Raw genomic sequence first — 19,813 nt, 5'->3', positions numbered from 1 at the left:
TGCTGTGGATAGAGCTTTATCTATTTCAAACAATGACATGTGAAGTTAAAGTTATGATATAATTTCAGAGCTCACTGACTGGAAACCAGATTTTATAAACATGGAACACTCTTGGGTAACAGTTTCCCTTACATGGCATACTCCATCAGAAAGAATGACATTGCCCTATTTGTCAGGAAATGGAAAGACTTGGAAAAAATTATATCAAGTGAAGTAAGCCAGGCCCAAAGAAACATAGGTCCCATGGTTTCCCTTATTTGCAATAACTAGTATATGTCTGGGGCAAGCAGAAAAGGTCAGATAAGATGATGTTAAGTGAAATGAACACCAAGATGGGGACACAAGTTGTTTTTCTCCCTTGCTATTGTTTCTAATGTATTTATAATGAACCATGTGATTTTTTTGTTCCTTCTTATGTTCCTCCCTCAGGGTATAACCCCTGCTTTCATTGTATTTGATGTTGGTGCCCTGCATCTTCTATATACACTTCTCTAATTTGGGAAGGGGGAGGGAAAAAATAAAATGCTTAAATAGGGATACAGGTTGACCCACTGTAACAATGAGATGTACAAGACACTATGTTGAAAAATTTAGGTGGGGGGGGTGGGGAGGAGTGTTGTTGTTGAGGTGGGAGGGAAGGGATGGTAGGGAAAACACAAAGGAGGAGGCAACAATGCTTGATAGGAAATATATTCATTACCTTGCTCATGTAACTGTAACCCCTCTGTACAGTATTTTTAAAATAAAAAGTATTAAAAAGAATTGGCACAGATAAAAATATGTGTAATTGTATAATTTTATTAAATCATAACACATGAATTTGATTAAGTTGTTACACACATTAATAGTGTGTTCAATTCATTAACATCTGCTATGTTACTAATATTTGCAGTATAGGTTCAGTATTTGTTTTGGTTTCCATCATGATCTTATTCGCTCCTTTGCATCTTGCTTTGTGTTATAACTTACCTCAGGGTTCCTAAAAATTTATGAGACTGATTAATAATATTCATGATGGTCCTTATGGTCAACTAAAAATATGAGGTATGTCAAAGATGTGGACATTAGAATATAGTCTGTCACTGATAGTTCTGTTCAAACATTTCATTCAGATCTGTAAGAAGATGAGCTTCTTTTCCATCCTGTTGGTGTTGGTGGTCTATCCACTTCCCATGGCACACATTGTCCATATGGTGGCCAATATATATACATATTCATAAAAACTAAAAGAAAGGATTATATTCCAATCTCTTTAATGAATATAGATGCAAAACTTCTTAACAAAATACTCGCTTACCAAATTTAACAACTAATCAAAAGAAAATCATATACTAAATCAAATTGTTTTCATCCTAGGGATGAAAGGCTAGTTCAATATATGTAAGTCAGTAAATATAACACATTAACAAAATCAACGGCAAGAATCACATGATCATCTCAATACATGCAGAAAAAGTCTTTGATATAATCCAAAATCCTTTTATGATAAAAGTTCTGAAGATGCTAGGAATTAAAGGCTATCGATGACAAACCTACAGCCAACATCACACTAAATGACGTAAAACTAAAAATATTTATTCTTTAGGAATGAGACAAAGATATCCACTCTTTGTGCTTCTTTTTAGTGAAGTACTAGGATTCTAGCCTGAGCAATAAGGTAAAAGCAGATATAAAAGTGATCTAAATTGGAGAGGAAGAAATCAAGCTATTACCATTGGCAGATGATGTGAGCTTCTATCTAAAGGATCATAGAGACTCAATTCCAAGCTCTTAGAGTTCATATATAACTTTGGCAAGGTAGTATGATACGAAATCAACTCACAAAAATCAGTAGCTTTTCTGTATGCCAATAATGAACAGATAGAAAAATCAGAAAAACAATTCTGTTTGCAATGGTCTCAAATGAAAAAAAAATTCCTAGGAATAAACATAATCAAAGAAGTGAAGAACTTGTAAAATGAAAACCACAAACCTCTGAAGAAATTGAAGACATCAAGAAATGGGAAAGCCTCTAATGTTCTCAGATTGATTGAATGATATTGTGAAAATGGCTGTACTACCAAAGGCTAGCTAAATTCAATGCAATACCCATCAAAATCCCAATTCTTCACACAGAGAGAAAACAATCCAGAAATTCACATGGAATCACAAAAGGCCTTGAATCACCAAAGCAATATTGGGGCAGTGGGCGAGGCGAAGGGAAGTGAAGAAAGCAATGTTGCAGGTATCAGAATTCTAGACTTTAAACTTTCCTACAGAGCTATAGTGACAAAACCAGCTTGGTGCTGGCACAAAAATAGGGCTGGAGACCAATGGAACAGACTCTAAAACTCAGAAATAAACCCATATATCTACAGCCACAGCCATCTGATATTGGACAAGGGACTCAAAAATATATCTCGGAATAAAGATAGTCTCTTCAACAAATGATGTTGGGAAAACCGGATGTCCATATGGAGAACACTAAAATTGGATCCTAATCTGTCACCATGTACTAAAATCACTTCAAAATGGATCAAAGATTCCAATTTAATACCTGAAACCTTGAAACTACTGCAGGCAAGAGTAGGTAAAATACTAGAACTTATTGGCAGAGGAGGCAAATTTCAGAGTAGAATTCCAGAGACCCAGCAAATAGGAAAGATTATTGACAAATGAGATTTCATCATCAAGCTAAAAAGTTTCTGCATAGCAAATGACAGAGTCACTAGGTTAAACAGACAGCCTACAAAATGTGAGAAGATTTTTGCTACACATCGAACAAAGACCTACTATCCAGAATATACAAGGATCTCAAAAATTAACCACCCAAAGGATTGACATATCAATTAATACATGAGCAAGAAAGCTAAACAGAAAATTCTCAGAAGAATTAAATTGTCCAAAAGACACACGAAGAAATGCTCAACAACTTTGGCCATAAAGGAGATCCAAATCAAAACAATATTGAGATTTTTGCCTCACCTTAGCAAGAACGACCTATGTCTAGAATAAAAATAACAATTCCCACACATAGTAACTTCTTTCCACATAGAGAACCGCTCTTTCCTACTCTGATACATGTGTTAATGAGAAGGTTCTTGTTTATGTAGCCTATCTACAAATAATGACTACAGAAGCTCAATGTCCATACTGTCAAAGAGGTTAGATGATATACTTGTCTAGGTATGGCGGCTTATCTCCTCTACAGTTAAGCAAAACTTATTCTTATATTGTTACATTCACACATACCCAATATATAACGTTAGACCAGCCAGACTAAAGAGAATTTTTTTTAAAAACCCTTCCTATTTATAGAAGACAATAATAAACATTATCCAACACTAGTCATGTTGAAATATTGCTAGCTGCATTATGAAGCCAATTAATTCTGGAGAGTAGGAAACAGCTCTTCTTAAGACACTAATTGTGGGTTTGTTTGTTTGTTTGGTCTCTGGAGAAAATTCCATTTCAAATTGTTTTCCTAGGACTCTTGTCCAATGTTTTGAAAAAACTTTTTTTCTTATCCATTTTCTCCACTACCACTCTTGAAATATATGCGATGCAAAACTACCAAATGCAAAATTAAGAAAGGTGATGCATTCATAAACGTAAAGCAAAAGAAATCATACTCTATTTCTTTCACTAAATGAAGAGTTTTTGGATATGAGACAATAGAGAAAATTTATTGAGCAAAATGAATATATTAAGTCAGCACAGAAGACTGCAGTTACTTAGTAAATTAAAATTGGTCTTTTGGGATTGGGAGAGATTGATTGGTTACATGTATCAGCTACAGTTACTTGCAACAGTTTTTAGCTATCAGGGTGGAATGAAAGTCTGCAGACTTTCAAAGTGGAAAGCTTGTGCCATGTTGAGTGGAAAAAAAATTTCAGACTGACAACTTCACTGAGCACTGATGACTCATGTAAACCTAGCTACTCAAGAAGTTGAGATCTGAAGGATCGTTTAGGACAGAGAAGTCTAGGAGACTAGATCTTCAATGAACTATCAAAATACTGGAACACAAGCATGTCTGAAATCATAAAGAATCAGGTGTGAGCAAGAAAGCAAAGCAATAGTAGATTAAAAACCAAAATGTAAACTGGTCCCAGTGGCTCAAACCTGTAACTCTAGCTACTCAGGAGACCACGATCTGATGATTGCAGTTCAAAGGCAACCTAATCAGGAAACTTTGGAGACACTTCTCTCCAATAAATCACCAAAAAGTCCAAAGTGGAGCTGTGGCTCAAGGGGTAAAGTGTTAGCCTTTAGCAAAAAAATGCTCAGTGACTGAGCCCAGGACCTGAGTTCAAGCTCTAGAACTAGAATACACATACACAAAAATAGAAATTTGTTCCATGCTTATTCTAATATTACCTTGTATTGTAAATAGAACCACACTCTCAGAGCCAAATTCCTCCATGACAATTTAGACATTGATTTATTAAATTACTATAATTATTTGAACAACACAAGTCAATAAAAATCTGACATGTATAATTATTGTCATACTTTTCTTTATTTTTGCATATTTAGAATAATTTCTTAACTAGACTATTAATACTAAAGTGAGGCACTAGATGTCTTCCATTGAGAAGAATCTAAGCAGGCTGATATAGCTTATTATGAATTCTACATAGCTAAAAGATTAAGCCTAAAGAGTGTTTTGCCTTCTCAACAATCTTCTTGAATGCACCCTTCACTTCCTTGTTCCTCAGGCTATAGACCAGGGGGTTCAACATGGGAATCACCATGGTGTAGAACACAGATACAATTTTGTCAGTGTCCATAGAATGACTGGAGCTGGGCTGTATGTACATGATGATAACAGTTCCATAGAAGATGGAGACTGCAACAAGGTGTGAAGCACAGGTAGATAAAGCCTTCTGGTATCCGTCACTTGAGCGCATCTTTAAAATTGTTATAAAGATGAACACATAGGAAATCAAGATAACCATAAGGGCAAAAATGACATTAAAGCTTGTCACAAGTATAAGAACCAGATCACTGGTGTATTTCTCAGAACACGTCAGAGTCATGACCGCTGGAAGGTCACAGAAGAAGTGATGGACCACGTTGGACATACAGAAAGAGAGGCAGAAGATGTCCCCAGTTTGTATAGAAGCATTCAGAACACCAATGACATAGCAGCCTATGGCCAGACGAGTGCAGGCATGTTTGGTCATGATGGTGGTATAATGGAGGGGTTTACACACTGCTGTGTAGCGGTCATAGGCCATGGAGGTCAAGAAGTAGCATTCCATTGTGGCAAAGGCTGCAAAGAAGAACATCTGAGCAGCACAGGCATTGTAGGACATGACCTTGTCTCCTAGCAAGAGCCCAGCCATGACCTTGGGAGTGACTGTTGAAGAGTAGCAAAAGTCAACCAGAGATAGGTTAGTGAGGAAAAAGTACATGGGGGTATGGAGACGGGAGTCCAGCAGGATGACCGTGATCATTCCTAGATTTCCAATCATGGTGATGAGGTAGATGAGTGTAAAGATGATGAAGAGAGGAACCTGTAGTGTTGGGTCACTGGTTAGTCCTAAGAGGATGAATTCACGCACCTCCGTCCCATTCTCCATAGGCAGAATTTCAGAATCAAAGGTCTTCTGTAGCAAAGATAAGTAGAGAACACAATTGTGTACCTATTGAACTGTGAAAGCACTATTCCATTATAATAATAATTCATTTTTAAAGTTTTTTTATCTAAAGTGTCTGATGATAGTATAAATTTAGTGAACAACTTACCTATGCAATGTTAGACTTTTGAAGAAACAGTGTTTACATACATCATTTTCGACTTCTTAATTTTTTTTTTTTTTTTTTTGGGTCCGGTCGTGGGGCCTGAACTCTGGGCCTGGGCGCTGTCCCTCGGCTCTTCAGCTCAAGGCTAGCGCTCTACCACTTGAGCCACAGCGCCACTTCTGGCTTTTTTCTTTTTGCTTATGTGGTGCTGAGGAATTGAACCCAGGGCCTCAGGCATGCAAGGCAAGTGCTCTACCACTGAGCCACCTTCCCAGCCCTCGACTTCTTAATTTTTTAACTGTATTTTTTTGTCTTTTCTTTTTTGGTACTGGGGATCGAACCCAGGATGTTGCACTTGCTTAGGCAAGTGCTTTGCCACTGAGCTACATCCCAGCCCAACTTCTTAATTTTTTATAGACATCAACTAACTTGCAGGAATGCTAGTATGTTTCCCAAGATCCCATACATAAGAGTATTTCTATTTTCTAAGACTTTTTGTGACTAATTGCTTACATTTCTGTGTCTTCACTTAATATTCTTTACAAGCCTGATGGGTTAATTTGTTATTATGTCTCTTTTATATGAAGTGACTTTCTATGTTTGTTATTATGCCCCTTTTATATAAAGTGACTTGGGAACAGATAGGTTCTGTAATTATTTAAGATTAAATGATTATTTATAGATATTATACGACAAATCCAAAACTTAGACCCAAACAAGGTGATTTCTAAATCAAATACTCTTAATAAATTTGAACTTTTTACATTTAATTTTCTTTCAGCTGACACATAAAGCCATAGAAAGGTTTTAAATATTAATGAGTAAGTATGCCATTTCCATGCATGTATACAGTATAAAACATTCAAATTAAAATAAGCATGTCTGTTCTTCAAACAGTCAAATATATACAAAAAATAGAGAAAACAAAGTGTCATGGAAATGTATAGCATAGCAACTCAAATATGTAAATGCCAATCATATATACAACAAGAATTAAATGTAGAAAGTATCTAGGAAAACTCACAACAACCCAAAGAAGGGTCAAGTAAAAGACAGGGCACAGGAAGCATCATCATTTCTTTATAGTAAACTGATTTTACTATTGTTATTTATTTATTTATTTTTGGTCGTGGGGCCTGATCTCTGGGCCTGGGTGCTGTCCTTCAGCTCTTCAACTCAAGACTAGTGCTCTACCATTTGAGCCACAGCGTCACTTCTGGCTTTTACTGCTTATGTGGTGCTGAAGAATCAAAGCCAGAGCTTCATGAATGCAAGGTAAGCACTCTACCACTGAGCCACCTTCCAGCCCAGACTGTGTAGAGAAAAGTTTATCATTCTCAGGCCTATGTGATAGCAATAGCAATAGGTAGTATTTAGTGCTTACCATTTGTAAGATATCTTTTTCTTTTGTTGATGCTGGTATTACAGTACTGAGTCTTAAACTGAGGGACTTCTGCTTTCACTCCATTTGTATAATCTAAAGAAGCTTAACATCTCAATACCTTTAACTCAATCACATATACACATTCTCTTTTACAATGTGAGGTGACATATTATAAGTTCTAGCAAGTGCAGCATTATTTTTAATCATTAGCCATTAGATGAGCTACTGCAGTGAACATAAAATCTCAGAGTAAGTTATCTTAGCATAAGGGGTTGTTGAAATGAAAGCATCTTTAGAGATCACATTTCTAATTTGCAAATGGCTTATTTGCAAAAGAGATGAAGAAAGAGTCATAAGCATGGCCCAGTTCGTGTACATAAAATAAATTCTTCCAAAACAAAACTCACCAGTTTAGTAACAATAAACTGGCTGCACATGAAATTTCTATTTCTAGCTAGAAATAGCGACATTGAAAATAAGACCGGTTTGTGTGCAAAGAATGTTTTAGATGAATGCCATCTAAAAGTTAATGTAGATAGCCCTGGGGGAAGAGGTGGAGTGTGTATGCACACATACTCCTACATGTATGAATACAATCTCACTGACCATTAAACAAAATGGAAGCAGGAGAGTTTAGATGCCTTCCTAAAACTCTATGCCTCGTATAAGATATTCAAGATGCAAATTAACATTTAATTGGTTCTTGTGAATGTGCTTTTAATCACTGTGTGACATATTTTCTGTATGAAAATGTAACAAAAGGGTGAGACTTTTGGAAGTTAAGGTGGAAAAAAGTGGGTACTTTGGTGGTTTCAGAATGAATTTGTAGACGCTAATAAAGTGTCATTTGACTCTGGCTGAGCTGTCTTTTCAATGATGGCACAACATACTTAAATGAGATAATTACCATCTGCTTAATGACAGCATCAGATATCCTAGCTTTTGCTACTCCTGCATGTAATTTCACATCATTGTGCTGTCTACTGAGTAAAATAAAATACTTCAAAGAATTTGGATCCCAGAACTTCGTCAAAGTTTGAGAAAAAGAATTCAGCCCAATATGAACAGAAGATATAGGTGGTCCATTTTTCATCATTGATCACTAATTTACCTTTCACTAATAAGTTTATTAAATATAGAACCTTACCTTGCATCTTGAAAAGAAGGGAAAGGAAATCTTGAGTTGTACTTCTATATGAAGTCAGATTCATCATTGAAGAATAAGTCAAAAGGACCCTGAATCTCTAACACATAACATATCATGCCTATCATGCATGGAACCATGTTCATAGAAAAGTTATTGAGCATCTGCTGAGCTTAGTATCCTTATTTGTGGTTGAGAAATCATAAAACGGATTGCCCCACATCTATCATAGAATTGTGTTTGTGCTAGCAAGTAAGAGTAGTGCACAAGGTTTTAGTAAAGATTATTCTTCTGGTGTGATCCAATACAATTTTGATCTTATAGCATTTTTCTCTCCCAGGGGTTGCAGCCACACTGCAAATCATGTTTGGAGAAAGAATTGCTCTACAATAAAACCATCCATTTCAGTAAATGATGACTGTATACTGTGTTCACACACTGGCCCCTTTAAAATGCTGTCATGTGGAGTCACTGTGGGATTTCAGAATTTAATGATTGGGAAAGTAGGTGAACATTACACAACTACAAAGCTCTCAGGGGAGTCTCCCTCTGAGGTCCATTTATCTGCTCCTTCCACCTACTCTATTCACCTCCTACTTACCTCGGGGAAAGGATGCTAAACTGTGTGCAGGAACAGTGGACTGATGGCTCAAGAATACCTGTGCATTTGCAGTAATCATTGCCATTGTTTTATTCCTCTCAGCTTTAGCTTTATGCAATTTGCATAAGCTGGGCATATAATTATTTACATTTATTTTGACTGTTGATATTAAAATAGATTCTAAACTTACTTTGCTTTCTATCTACCATCACTATTAAATTTTCACTTTATTGTATTTATTCTTTAAGGTGTTACAATTAAATATAAGGCCAATATGAAGTTTAGAAGTATGATAATCTCTCTGTTTTCATTTCCTCAGTTTACAACAGATGGGCATATATGATTCAGGGACATGGGAATTTTAAATCCACTTGCTGAGCTCAGTTTCCTTACCTTTGATTGAGAAATGATAAAATGGAGTGATGTACATCATAGAATTGTGTCTGTGCCTGCAACTTAGAAATTTTCTGATATCTGTAGGCAAGTGGGTTTTCTTTCTCTTATAAATTACCCTCCAGCAATCAAGATTGAATGCTTATCCTTTAATATTTGGAATCCCTTCTTTTATGTTAATGTCTAAATTATCTCTTTAAAAATTAGGTATTATCTTCTCTCTAGTCTTATGTCTACTCTTAAAAGGAAAGCTTTTAATTCCTGACCACTTAGTTTGATATTTTCTATGATGTCTTTTTATATATGGGCTTTATATATACTTATAGAATCTTCAATGCAAATATGTTGAGTTGTTCTTAAGGAATATTTTGTCAAATGATTCTTCTGCATCTGTTGAAATGACTAATCTAGAGATTTCACCCTTCACTTTGTTAATGCGTTATTATATTATTAATTTGAGTTCATTAAACCATCCTTGGATTCTTCCTGAGATGAATCTCATTTGGTGAATGATCCTTGTAATGGATGTTGAATTTAATTTATTAGTATTTTACAAAGGATTTTTTGCAACTTCTTCTTCATAGATATTGACTTACAAATTTCTAATTTCAAGCAGAAATATTCTGCTTCTGATATCAAGATAATCATGACCATATGTGTGTGTGTATGTGTGTGTGTGTGCATGTGTGTGTGTGCATGTGTGTGCATGAGAGATGGTACAGTCAAGCAAATGGACATATACATAGTCTCTTGTATATATGTTCACCTAAAATTTACTGTCAGCCAAAATCCCAAGTAAAATATTAATTATAGCCTTCATATTAATTATATGAATTATATTATGAATAATTATAATTATTATAATTATTAATTATATTGATTATAGCTTGAATTGTTATCCTATATATATATATATATATATATACATACATACACACATACACACACATTTACACACACACCATGACTACTCAATGATGAAATCACCTTGTGACATATTCTTATAATGCATTAGGCTATATTTGACTATATAAGACATCTTTAATTTACTTTATGTTAGTAAAATTTTAATTTGATGCCAAAAAGAGACAACTTACAAAATGGGAAAATTATTCACCTACTATGCACCTGACAATGTGGTTATTCTCTAGAATGCACAAGAAATTTAAACAACCCAATGGCAAAAATAAAATAATCCAGTTAAAACATGGGAAAGACCTGAATAGACACCTCTTTAAAGGAAGAAATATAAATGACCAAGAGACATCTGAACTTTGTTCAACATCATTAATTGTCGAGGAGATGCTCATTGAATCCACAGTGAGATATCATCTCATCCCAGTAAGAATGATTATTATGAAAAAGACTAAAGTTAACAAATGCTGGTGAGACTTTGGAGAAAAGTTTGCACACTATTGGTAAAGATATGTTAGCACAGCCATTATGGACAATGCGGTGATCTCTTAAAAATTAAAGACAGAGCTATAATATGATCAAATTATCCCATGATCAGATAGATACAGTCAAACAAATGAAATAACCATACCAAAAGATACTTTATTTCAGCACTGTTTCTAGTCCTGAATGAAGAATAGCATAAGATACATAATCTTACTGCACCATTCCAGACACTATAGCTCAAAATAATTTTTCTGTGTGTCACTTTATCTGTATGATTTTGTTAATAACATTTTATCTATTTAAGTGGAACAGATAATACATACAATCATTTTGAATGCCTAGGGCAATCTCAATTTCATAGCAAGTACTGATTAATATCAAATTCTACTACCATCGCTACTATTGCCATTATCATTATACTACCTGCTATTAATATAGGAGCTTTATACAGGTAAAAGTATGAAAATGGAAAAAACCTGCGTACTGACATTTGTATTCATATGATACAAATCAGTATAAATTGCAATCACAAAGTTATATACAAGGATGTGGGATATAGGATTGTGTGTGAGAGAGAGTGGGAGGGTTAAATGAAAGTTAAGAAGAATCAGAAGACAGATTAATTATGGATAGAAACAATGTTAGCATTTAGAAGTATATTACTGAAGATCATTTATGCTGCATTACAAGTAGAAGTTATTCAGTAATTTACCTAGATTGTATAGATTAGGAACTGATTAACAGACTGAATATCCAATAAAAAACATGATTGCCATTTTTTGAATCCAGTGTCATGCTTTGTAACCATCCAATACCCAGAGTACTTATTTCACAGCGCTGTGAAAAGTAAATTTGAACATATATGGAATCTACTACTGCAATGCCTGAAACAAGAAGTGTCCATGGCATTTGCTTCCCTTGAGCTTTAGACCTAAATGGTATTTTGATAGTAAATCGGCTCTATCTAAGTATTCAGAATGAAGAAATGATTAACAAGGACAGCGTTAAATATCACAACCTAGTTCATTCTTTTCATCAAAGCGTACTAAATTCCAGCTCTTTTCATTTCTGGAAATCAAACACCTTTCTTTATTTGTATGCAGATAGTGACAGAAAGTTCTACCTAGAGTTCCTACCCATTTACTAATGCTGCCAGCAATAGGAAGTATTCAGAATATAGATGATTCAGGTGATTATGAAGTTCTTCACGCACACACAGATTGTAGCTATTTTTCAAAATAATTTATACAAACTGCTTTTACTAGAATGGTTAATGACATAACTATTAAAACCATCACATCAGTATCATTCATCAATGCTATGACAAGAATACTCCACATATCCTCTTCAGGTCTTATGATTCCAAACATATCGCTTCATATTCACAAAATTTGGAGAACCCCTTATGAACAATTATTTAAATCTCAGTCTAAAACTGTGACTCTGGTCATAAAAAAGTCTGAGAGAAATGAGATAAGATTCCTACATCATTGAAAGAAAAGCCTTTAAGGTCATTCTTAGGCTAAATAGATCTTTTTGAGTACATTCTTGACCTCCTTGTTTCTCAGGTTGTAGACCACAGGGTTCAGCATGGGGATGACCACACTGTAAAACACAGATGTGGGGGCTGGGAAGGTGGCTCAGTGGTAGAGCGTTTGCCTTGCATATCTGAGGCCCTGGGTTCAATTCCTCAGCACCACATAAGCAAAAAGTAAAAGCCGGAAGTGGCTCTGTGGCTCAAGTGGTAGAGCACAAGCCTTGAGCTGAAGAGCTGAGGGACAGTGCCCAGGCCCAGAGTTCAGGCCCCATGACCGGACCAAAACAAAAAACAAAAAACACAGATGTGATTTTGTCAGTGTCCATGGAATGACTGGCACTGGGCTGTAAGTACATGAAGATAGCAGTCCCATAGAAAATGAAGACCACCGTGAAGTGAGAAGTGCAAGTAGATACAGCTTTCTGATGCCCGAGTGCATCTTTAAGATGGTGATAAAAATGAATATATAGGATATCCAGTTAACCAGGAGGGAAAAAGAGATATAGAAGGTCCCTAGATACATAAGAACCAGCTCATTAACATTCCTATGAGAGCAAGAGAGAACCATGACTGCCAGGATATCACAGAAAAAGTGATGGACCACATTGGACTTACAGAAGGACAGACTGAATGTGTCCGCCACGTAGATGGAGGCATTCAAGAAACCAGTCACATAAGATCCTATGACCAGATACGCACACACACTGGTTGTCATAGTGGTGGTATAATAGAGGGGCTTACACACTGCTGCGTAGCAATCATAAGCCATTATGGCCAACAGGTAATTCTGCACACCAGGAAAGGCAGCAAAGCAAAACATCTGAGCAGCACAAGCATTGGAGATCAACTTGTCTCCCATGAGGAGCCCAGCCATGACCTTAGGAGTGACAGCGGAAGAGTAGCAAAAGTCCACCAGAGAGAGATTACCAAGGAAGAAGTACATGGGGGTGTGGAGACGAGAGTCCAAGAGAATCAGGAGGACCATCCCCAGGTTCCCAACCAGCGTGATGATATAGATGATGAAGAAGGTGATACCATGAAAATAACTTATGTGATGATATAGACGATGAAGAAGGTGATACCATGAAAATAACTTATGTGAACAAGTCTATCAATTGACTTCTCCTGAACTCATTAAAATTAAATTAGTTAAATATTGCTTACCAGCCAGGAGTGGGTGTAGAAAATTTACATGCACATTTATTGTCTCCTTTAATAATTGTTGTTATACTCACGTAAATTATGAAGCACAAAGAGTAGAGCAATTTATCCATATTACTTACTAGTTGGTAATGGATCCATAAAACATTTAATCTGAGAGTCTAATCTAAAATTCATTACATGCTGGAACTACTTCTTGTCTTCCTTAAGTTTAAACTGAGGATGATCTCTTTGGGAAGTATGTAAGTGATTCATTGTATGGTAATATCACCCTTTTTACTGTGTATTTATCTTCCATTAGAGATAACATCCAGAAAACAAAAAGTAGAAGAGTGCATGACCCTTTCTAGTAGAAAAAGTTCCCGAATGAATTAATAAGCTCTGAGCTACATTTTAAGGTCTCTCCACAGATGAGCACATTTAAACTTGACAATAGTATGGAGAAAGTCATGAAATTTTCATTTGGATAAAGATAACTTCAACTGAGAAATCAGAATGAAACATTTTTATGATGCCTTGAAGTAGGCTAGACAAGTATTGTGGTGGAAGCAAATTTAACCTGCAGACGTAGTTCTGAGAGCAAGCACCTCATGAACGGAAGAGATGCATAGCGTAGCTTGTGCTCATCAATTACCATCTAGGAGTTCTCCCTTCCCATTATATTTCTATCTGCAATATAAACAAGTAATGAGACCTGGAATGAAATATTATTGTGAAGTTTTTTGTTTTTGTTTTTGTCGGTTGTGGGTCTTGAACTCTGGGCCTGGTCACTGTCCCTCAGCTCTTCAGCTCAAGGCTAGGGCTCTTCACTTGAGCCATAGCACCACTTCTGGCTTTTTCTGTTTATGTGGTACTGAGGAATTGAACCCTGAGCCTCATGCGTGAGAGGCAAACACTCTACCACTGAGCCACCTTCCCAGCCCTTATTGGGAGGTTTAAATGAAATAATAGAGATAAAATCCTGGGTGTTAAACACAATCTCAGGAGCACTGTCTATCATGTTTTGTTCAGGTGAATGCTGACCTGTATGGTAGCCATTTCAGCTACATTTGATTTTTAGAAGCTTCCCTCATCTATTTGCATTTCACTTAACTCTGGGATCACAAAGAGTCTTTGTGCCCTGAAGTCTTTCTCTATATTCTTGCTCCAAGCTTTGTGGCTGTTCCTGGAATTTCTTTTGTGCCGTTCTTTCTCCAAATTTCTTCCTTAAAAATTCATATTTTCATTTGGGTGAAAGAGTTTGTTTTGCTTAAACTAATTCTTGCATTATTGTCTCTCTGTTGCCAAATGACAGAAAACAAAGCTGCAAGCCCCCAGCTTATGGGATGTTGCTGGCTCACAGATTTGTTTGGTTGGCACATTCCATTTTGTGGAATATTTTGAGTATGTTGTCATGCAGCAACAGGAATTTCCTAGCTTTGTTTTGGTTATGACAGAGTTTCTAGTCTAAAACAATACTCTTGCCTTAACCTCCAGTAGACAGAACTACATGAATGTACCATCACACTTTGCTCAGTTTATTGGTTTGAATCTGAAAAAGATGATAGGTTGCATATGGAAAGATATTCACATGAAATGAATTTCTATTTCCTGTCAGTCTTTCTACTGGATCTTTGGTAATTTTGTTCATGAGCCTTCCAAAAGGACATTGTGTTTGTCAACTATTAGCACACATGACTACTTTTAATAAGCACTGTGTTCCACAACTAATTATATGGTCTTTAAAACATTTCCTAACATATATATTTATATATCATGTATATAAGGAGATTTTATTGTCACTGTGCACATCCATTTTTGCACACAATGTACCTTGATCAGCTCACCTTCTCCCTCACTTTCCCTCATCCCCTTTAACCCACTTCTCAAACTACTCAACAATCCTCATTGTTCTATTTTTTTCTCACACAAAATACATGAAGTATAGACATGAATTATTTTGGCCATATTCACTCTCCTTCCCCCTCCTCATTTGTCTACCCTTCTCAGTAATAACCCAGTCCCTGATAGGACCTATTTAATATTTTTGTCCTTCAGAAAGGTATCTACATATGAATATGAATTTATGTGTATATGAGCATGTTGTGTGTAAGGTCTTTTATTATTACTAATTACCATCATTACTTTATCTCAAGATAATTGAAGATTAAGAACTCATCCAATCCTCTAAATCTTTATAGCTATAATAAAAAACCAAAAAATTAGAGCTATCTTCAGTAATAGTATGCCTCTAGTTCTCTCATTGTCCATGTGTATAGATGCAAAAATGATAATAATAACAACAACAGCTATATTCTTAACAGTCCATATGAGATTGTGTGGAAAAGGTTTAAATGAATGGTGGGTTCATTTAGGTAGCATCTATGTATATTTTAAGAAGGGTCATTTGCTTGCTTATTTCTTTGCTTCTAATAAAGAGAAATGAGAAAATCTCCAGCTAACCTGAGTGGCTTGTTTTTGTTTCTATTTTTTGAAAAGTACATAGTGTGTCATTAGAATACTTGAACACTATATTCTATAAGCTTTGGCATTCATACAACAGTCTCACTTCAGTTCTTTATACAAATTTTGAAACCATGTTTTTCTTTTGAAATAACCCACAGTTAAGTAGAGCTGCCCCCATGTTTTAGTATGCAATATGTTTCTTACAAACAGTGTTTATGGAATATAGGAATTTACCTGTTTCTCAGATGAGACTGACAAGTTGTCAATTTACAACAGTAAGTCTGAGATCATAAAGTCATGGGTTGCTCAAAAGTTTTGGCTGAGATCTCTTGGGCCAGGGTAAAAAATCTTTAAGCAGGGAAAGGAAAAGAACATTAGCATTTGATCCATTTTTAAATCTGCCATGAATTCTTTTCATATGGGTTCACTTTGCTACTTTTCATTTGTGAAATAAATGTAAGGTTCCATATTTCTTATCAAGCACAGGTTGTATATGTGAATAACAAATGAGTGAGGTCTGTAATCATTATTTTTTAGATAAAACACAAGTGATTGTTAATTAAAAGTCAATCGATGTAGTTATTGTCTTTAAGTGTTTTCCTGACCATTGAAAGTTCATAACAAATCCTCAGGTCAGAAGATGGCTTATATATAACAACAGTTACAATCATTCCATGAATAAATGAGATCCAGCAAAGCAATGAATGTAATGGACACCTTTTAAAACAATTGATATTGAATAATACTGTGATTTAAGCGAATCATTTTGAGATCTGTAGATAATTAGTCTCAAATATCTCTGGAGATAAAACCCATGAGACTATCCACAGCACTCATCTTACATTCCTAGGGCAGCAACAATTATCTGGTCCATGGTGGGGGGAGGGCAAGTCACACTGGTTATTTTTACTATTCAAGCATATTGCATTTCTAGTTATTTTTTGTTTTTAAAACTTTCCTAATTAATACATATATGTCTTACTGTAATGCTGACCATAGAGTTTTAAGAATTTTGTTGAGTAGGTTGTCATGCATCTAAGAGCACAATTAACTAAACAAATTTATCTGAACCTATCATTGATAACTTTTTCTCCTAAAAAGTACCATGGCATCATATAGATTTATTTTTTTTGTTAGTCGTGGGGCTACAACTCTGGGTTTGGGCACTGTCCCTCAGCTCTTCAGCTCAAAGCTAGTGCTCTACCACTTGAGCCACAATACCACTTCTGGTTTTCTGTTGGTTTATTGGAGATAAGAATCTCACAGACTTTCCTGCATGGGCTGGCTTTGAATCTCAATCCTCAGAATTCAGCCTCCTGAGTAGCTAGGATTATAGGCATGAGCCCCCGGTGCTAGGCTTAAATAGGTTTTTTTAATCCAAGAACGTTGCTACAGTATCCTCAACTATATTATAGGATACATGGTCGACGGGTCTGGCATTTACCATTTACTTGAGTTCTACATATATACTCACTTGTGTGACATTGGTAACAAAAATTACGTGTGTTTTATTATATCCACATTTTAGGTTCTTTTGCTCTTCTTTGGTTGAAATATTTACGTTAGTTTTAGTGTTTAGTGATTATGAATATGACTGATCTAACTATTGGATAAAGAGCTTCATGTAGATATAAAATTTCATTTCATAAGAGTAGATTTCTAGCAACCAGATTTATTTTCTAATGTTATATATTTGTTTGGGTGAATCATACCAAGCTGCAAAACAACTTGTCAAAATTTTTTTCACAAAATTTTTGAATTTGAACTCTCCTAATTCATTTATTCAGAATATCTTGTATTTTCTCTATTTTCTTATGTAAACTTATAGAGCATATTTCCATATAGTATAGTATACTATATGTATGTATGTACGTATGTATGTATGTATGTATGTATGTATGTATGTATGTATATACACACATATACATATACTCCCTTTTTCTCACTTCATAAAGAGAAAACACAAAGTAAGGGGCTCCATTAAGACACTTCATCTCTCTCTCTCTATATATATATCTTCCACATATATTTCTCTATATATGTATTATTTCACAGAGCTATGATAATTAAATATAAACACATAGAGAACCCTAGTAACACAGTACTTAAATAAGAAAAGTCCTCACTATTGGCTCCCCTCAAGCTGTAGAAGCAATGGTCACTCCATTGTAAAAAAAAAAAAACAAAAAAAAACTTCTCTATTCTAGACACACAAAGCAGGGTTTGAGCTCCGGATCTTATTTATCCATTTAACAAAACATATTTGAATCTAACTCCTTAGGATATGTATTAAGTTACTCTTAGTACAGAGCATACACACGCTCCCTCAGCCACTGCCTTCTAGAGACAGCAAGCTGTACAATTCAGTACTGAAGTAGTGCTGTCGTCAAAATAAATAGAGTGTTATTAAGTGACCCTGAGAACATTCAGAATTTGTTATAACATCCAAGTGATTATGAAGTTTCTTCTTGTCAGATGTCTAGTGAGGCCAAACACTTAGATATATGTGTGCAATTACAGCTATTTTTGAAAATAGTTAAGTTATACAAACTGCTGATACAACAAGAGTGGCCAGTATCATGTCCTTTAAAACCATCATGCCAATATCCTTCCTAAGTGTGAAGCTAACCTCAAAATGTCTTAGTCATTCTTATTTCTCTTTCAGTTTTATGATTCTCTATATAATGTGTTTTCATTGTATGCAGTACACTTGCAGAAGCAAGAGAAATACTATATAGATCAACTTTAATGGGATTACAGGTAAATTTCCTTTAAAAAGGGAATAGTTCATAAAAGGGATATTAGAGGGATAAATCCAAGTTTTGTGAATCCTGCTTCATTAAAATTAAAATGGTTAAGTCTGCTTATCTCCAGTAAAATCTTAGTGAATGTATTCTTGACTTCCTTATCCCTCAGGCTGTAGACCACAGGGCTCTTTATGGGTTTAACCGCTGGGTAAAACACAGAGGAGATTTAATCACTATCCATGCTGTACAGGAGAACAAGTCTTGTAGAAAATAGAGACTGCAGTGAAGTGGAAGGCCCAGGTGGGCACAGCTGTCCAAAATCCAGCACTTGAGGGTATCTTGCAGATGATGATAAAATAAATATGTAAGCTATAAAATAAACATGTAAGCTATCCAGATAACTAAGAGGGCAACCCCCCTCCACTTTAAAGCTCATTATGTAAATGAGAACTAGCATACCAACATGGCTATTGGAGCATTACAGACCAGTGACAGGCCACCTTGGACTCATAGAAGGAGAGACTCGATGTGTCCCTCACATGAACAGAGGATTTAAGAATGCACAAGCATAGGAGCGTATGGTCAGACTATCTCACACACTAGTTGTCATGTGGGCTGTCATGCCAAGGAAGGGGCTTACGCACTGGAATATAGTGTTCACAGCCCACTGAAACCAACAGATACCTTTCCACAGTAGTGAAGGCCAGAAAGGACATTTGAGCAGTACAAGCATTGTAGAAAGTGTCCTTGACTGCTGTGAGGAGATCAGCAGTGACAGCTGAAGAGTGACACACATCCACTAGAGACAGGTGAAGAAGGAAAATACACGTGGGAATGTGGAGACACAAGTCCAAGTTAGTAAGACCATCCACAGGCTTCCAAACAGGGTGATGATGTAGAAGAACAAGAAGGTTCTAAAGAGGGGGACCTGCAGGCTGGATTACTGGTCAGTTCCAGCAGCATGAACTGAACCAATTCTATCCTGTCCTACCTCCATATCCATGTTCCTTGAGAGTCTCTAACTGCTGTAGCCATAAGAAAAGAAGGACAGTGATACAAATTTTGAGCTGGGATTGGACAATGTGAGTTCAAGATGCAGTCATTATTCCATGGGAGCCATCTTCCTCAAGATTTCTTCCTTGGAACCCATCTTTTCACTTGTTCACTTGTTTCTTAAATTCATTCTTTTTTATTGCAAAGATACTGTACAGAGGGATTAGAGTTATATGAGTAAGGTAATGAGTACATTTCCTATTGAGTATTGTTACCT

At 35.8% G+C, this 19,813-nt stretch overlaps 1 protein-coding gene and 1 pseudogene across 1 annotated transcript; both read right to left on the bottom strand.

The window, feature by feature from the left end:
* Nucleotides 1-4,622: 4,622 nt before the first annotated feature.
* On the bottom strand, nucleotides 4,623-5,570 carry LOC138833550 (olfactory receptor 5B17-like). Its single transcript, XM_070031828.1, has one exon. The coding sequence runs from the start codon at nucleotides 5,565-5,567 to the stop codon at nucleotides 4,623-4,625; it is 945 nt and encodes a 314-aa protein (XP_069887929.1). The 5' UTR covers nucleotides 5,568-5,570.
* Nucleotides 5,571-12,170: 6,600 nt separating this feature from the next.
* LOC138834126 (olfactory receptor 5B2-like) lies at nucleotides 12,171-19,546 on the bottom strand (annotated as a pseudogene).
* Between the last annotated feature and the right edge of the window lie 267 nt (nucleotides 19,547-19,813).

This window comes from Dipodomys merriami, unplaced genomic scaffold (assembly GCF_024711535.1).
Source record: "Dipodomys merriami isolate MVZ:Mamm:240054 unplaced genomic scaffold, mDipMer1.0.p SCAF_21, whole genome shotgun sequence".
Lineage (NCBI taxonomy): Eukaryota > Metazoa > Chordata > Mammalia > Rodentia > Heteromyidae > Dipodomys > Dipodomys merriami.
The sequence above is the reverse complement of the archived record's forward strand: the minus strand, read 5'-3'. Positions and strand labels throughout refer to the sequence as shown.

What these genes read in the sequence shown, in the direction of transcription:
- LOC138833550 (XM_070031828.1), bottom strand. Translation starts at nt 5,567, where the DNA reads ATGGAGAATGGGACGGAGGTGCGTGAATTCATCCTCTTAGGACTAACC.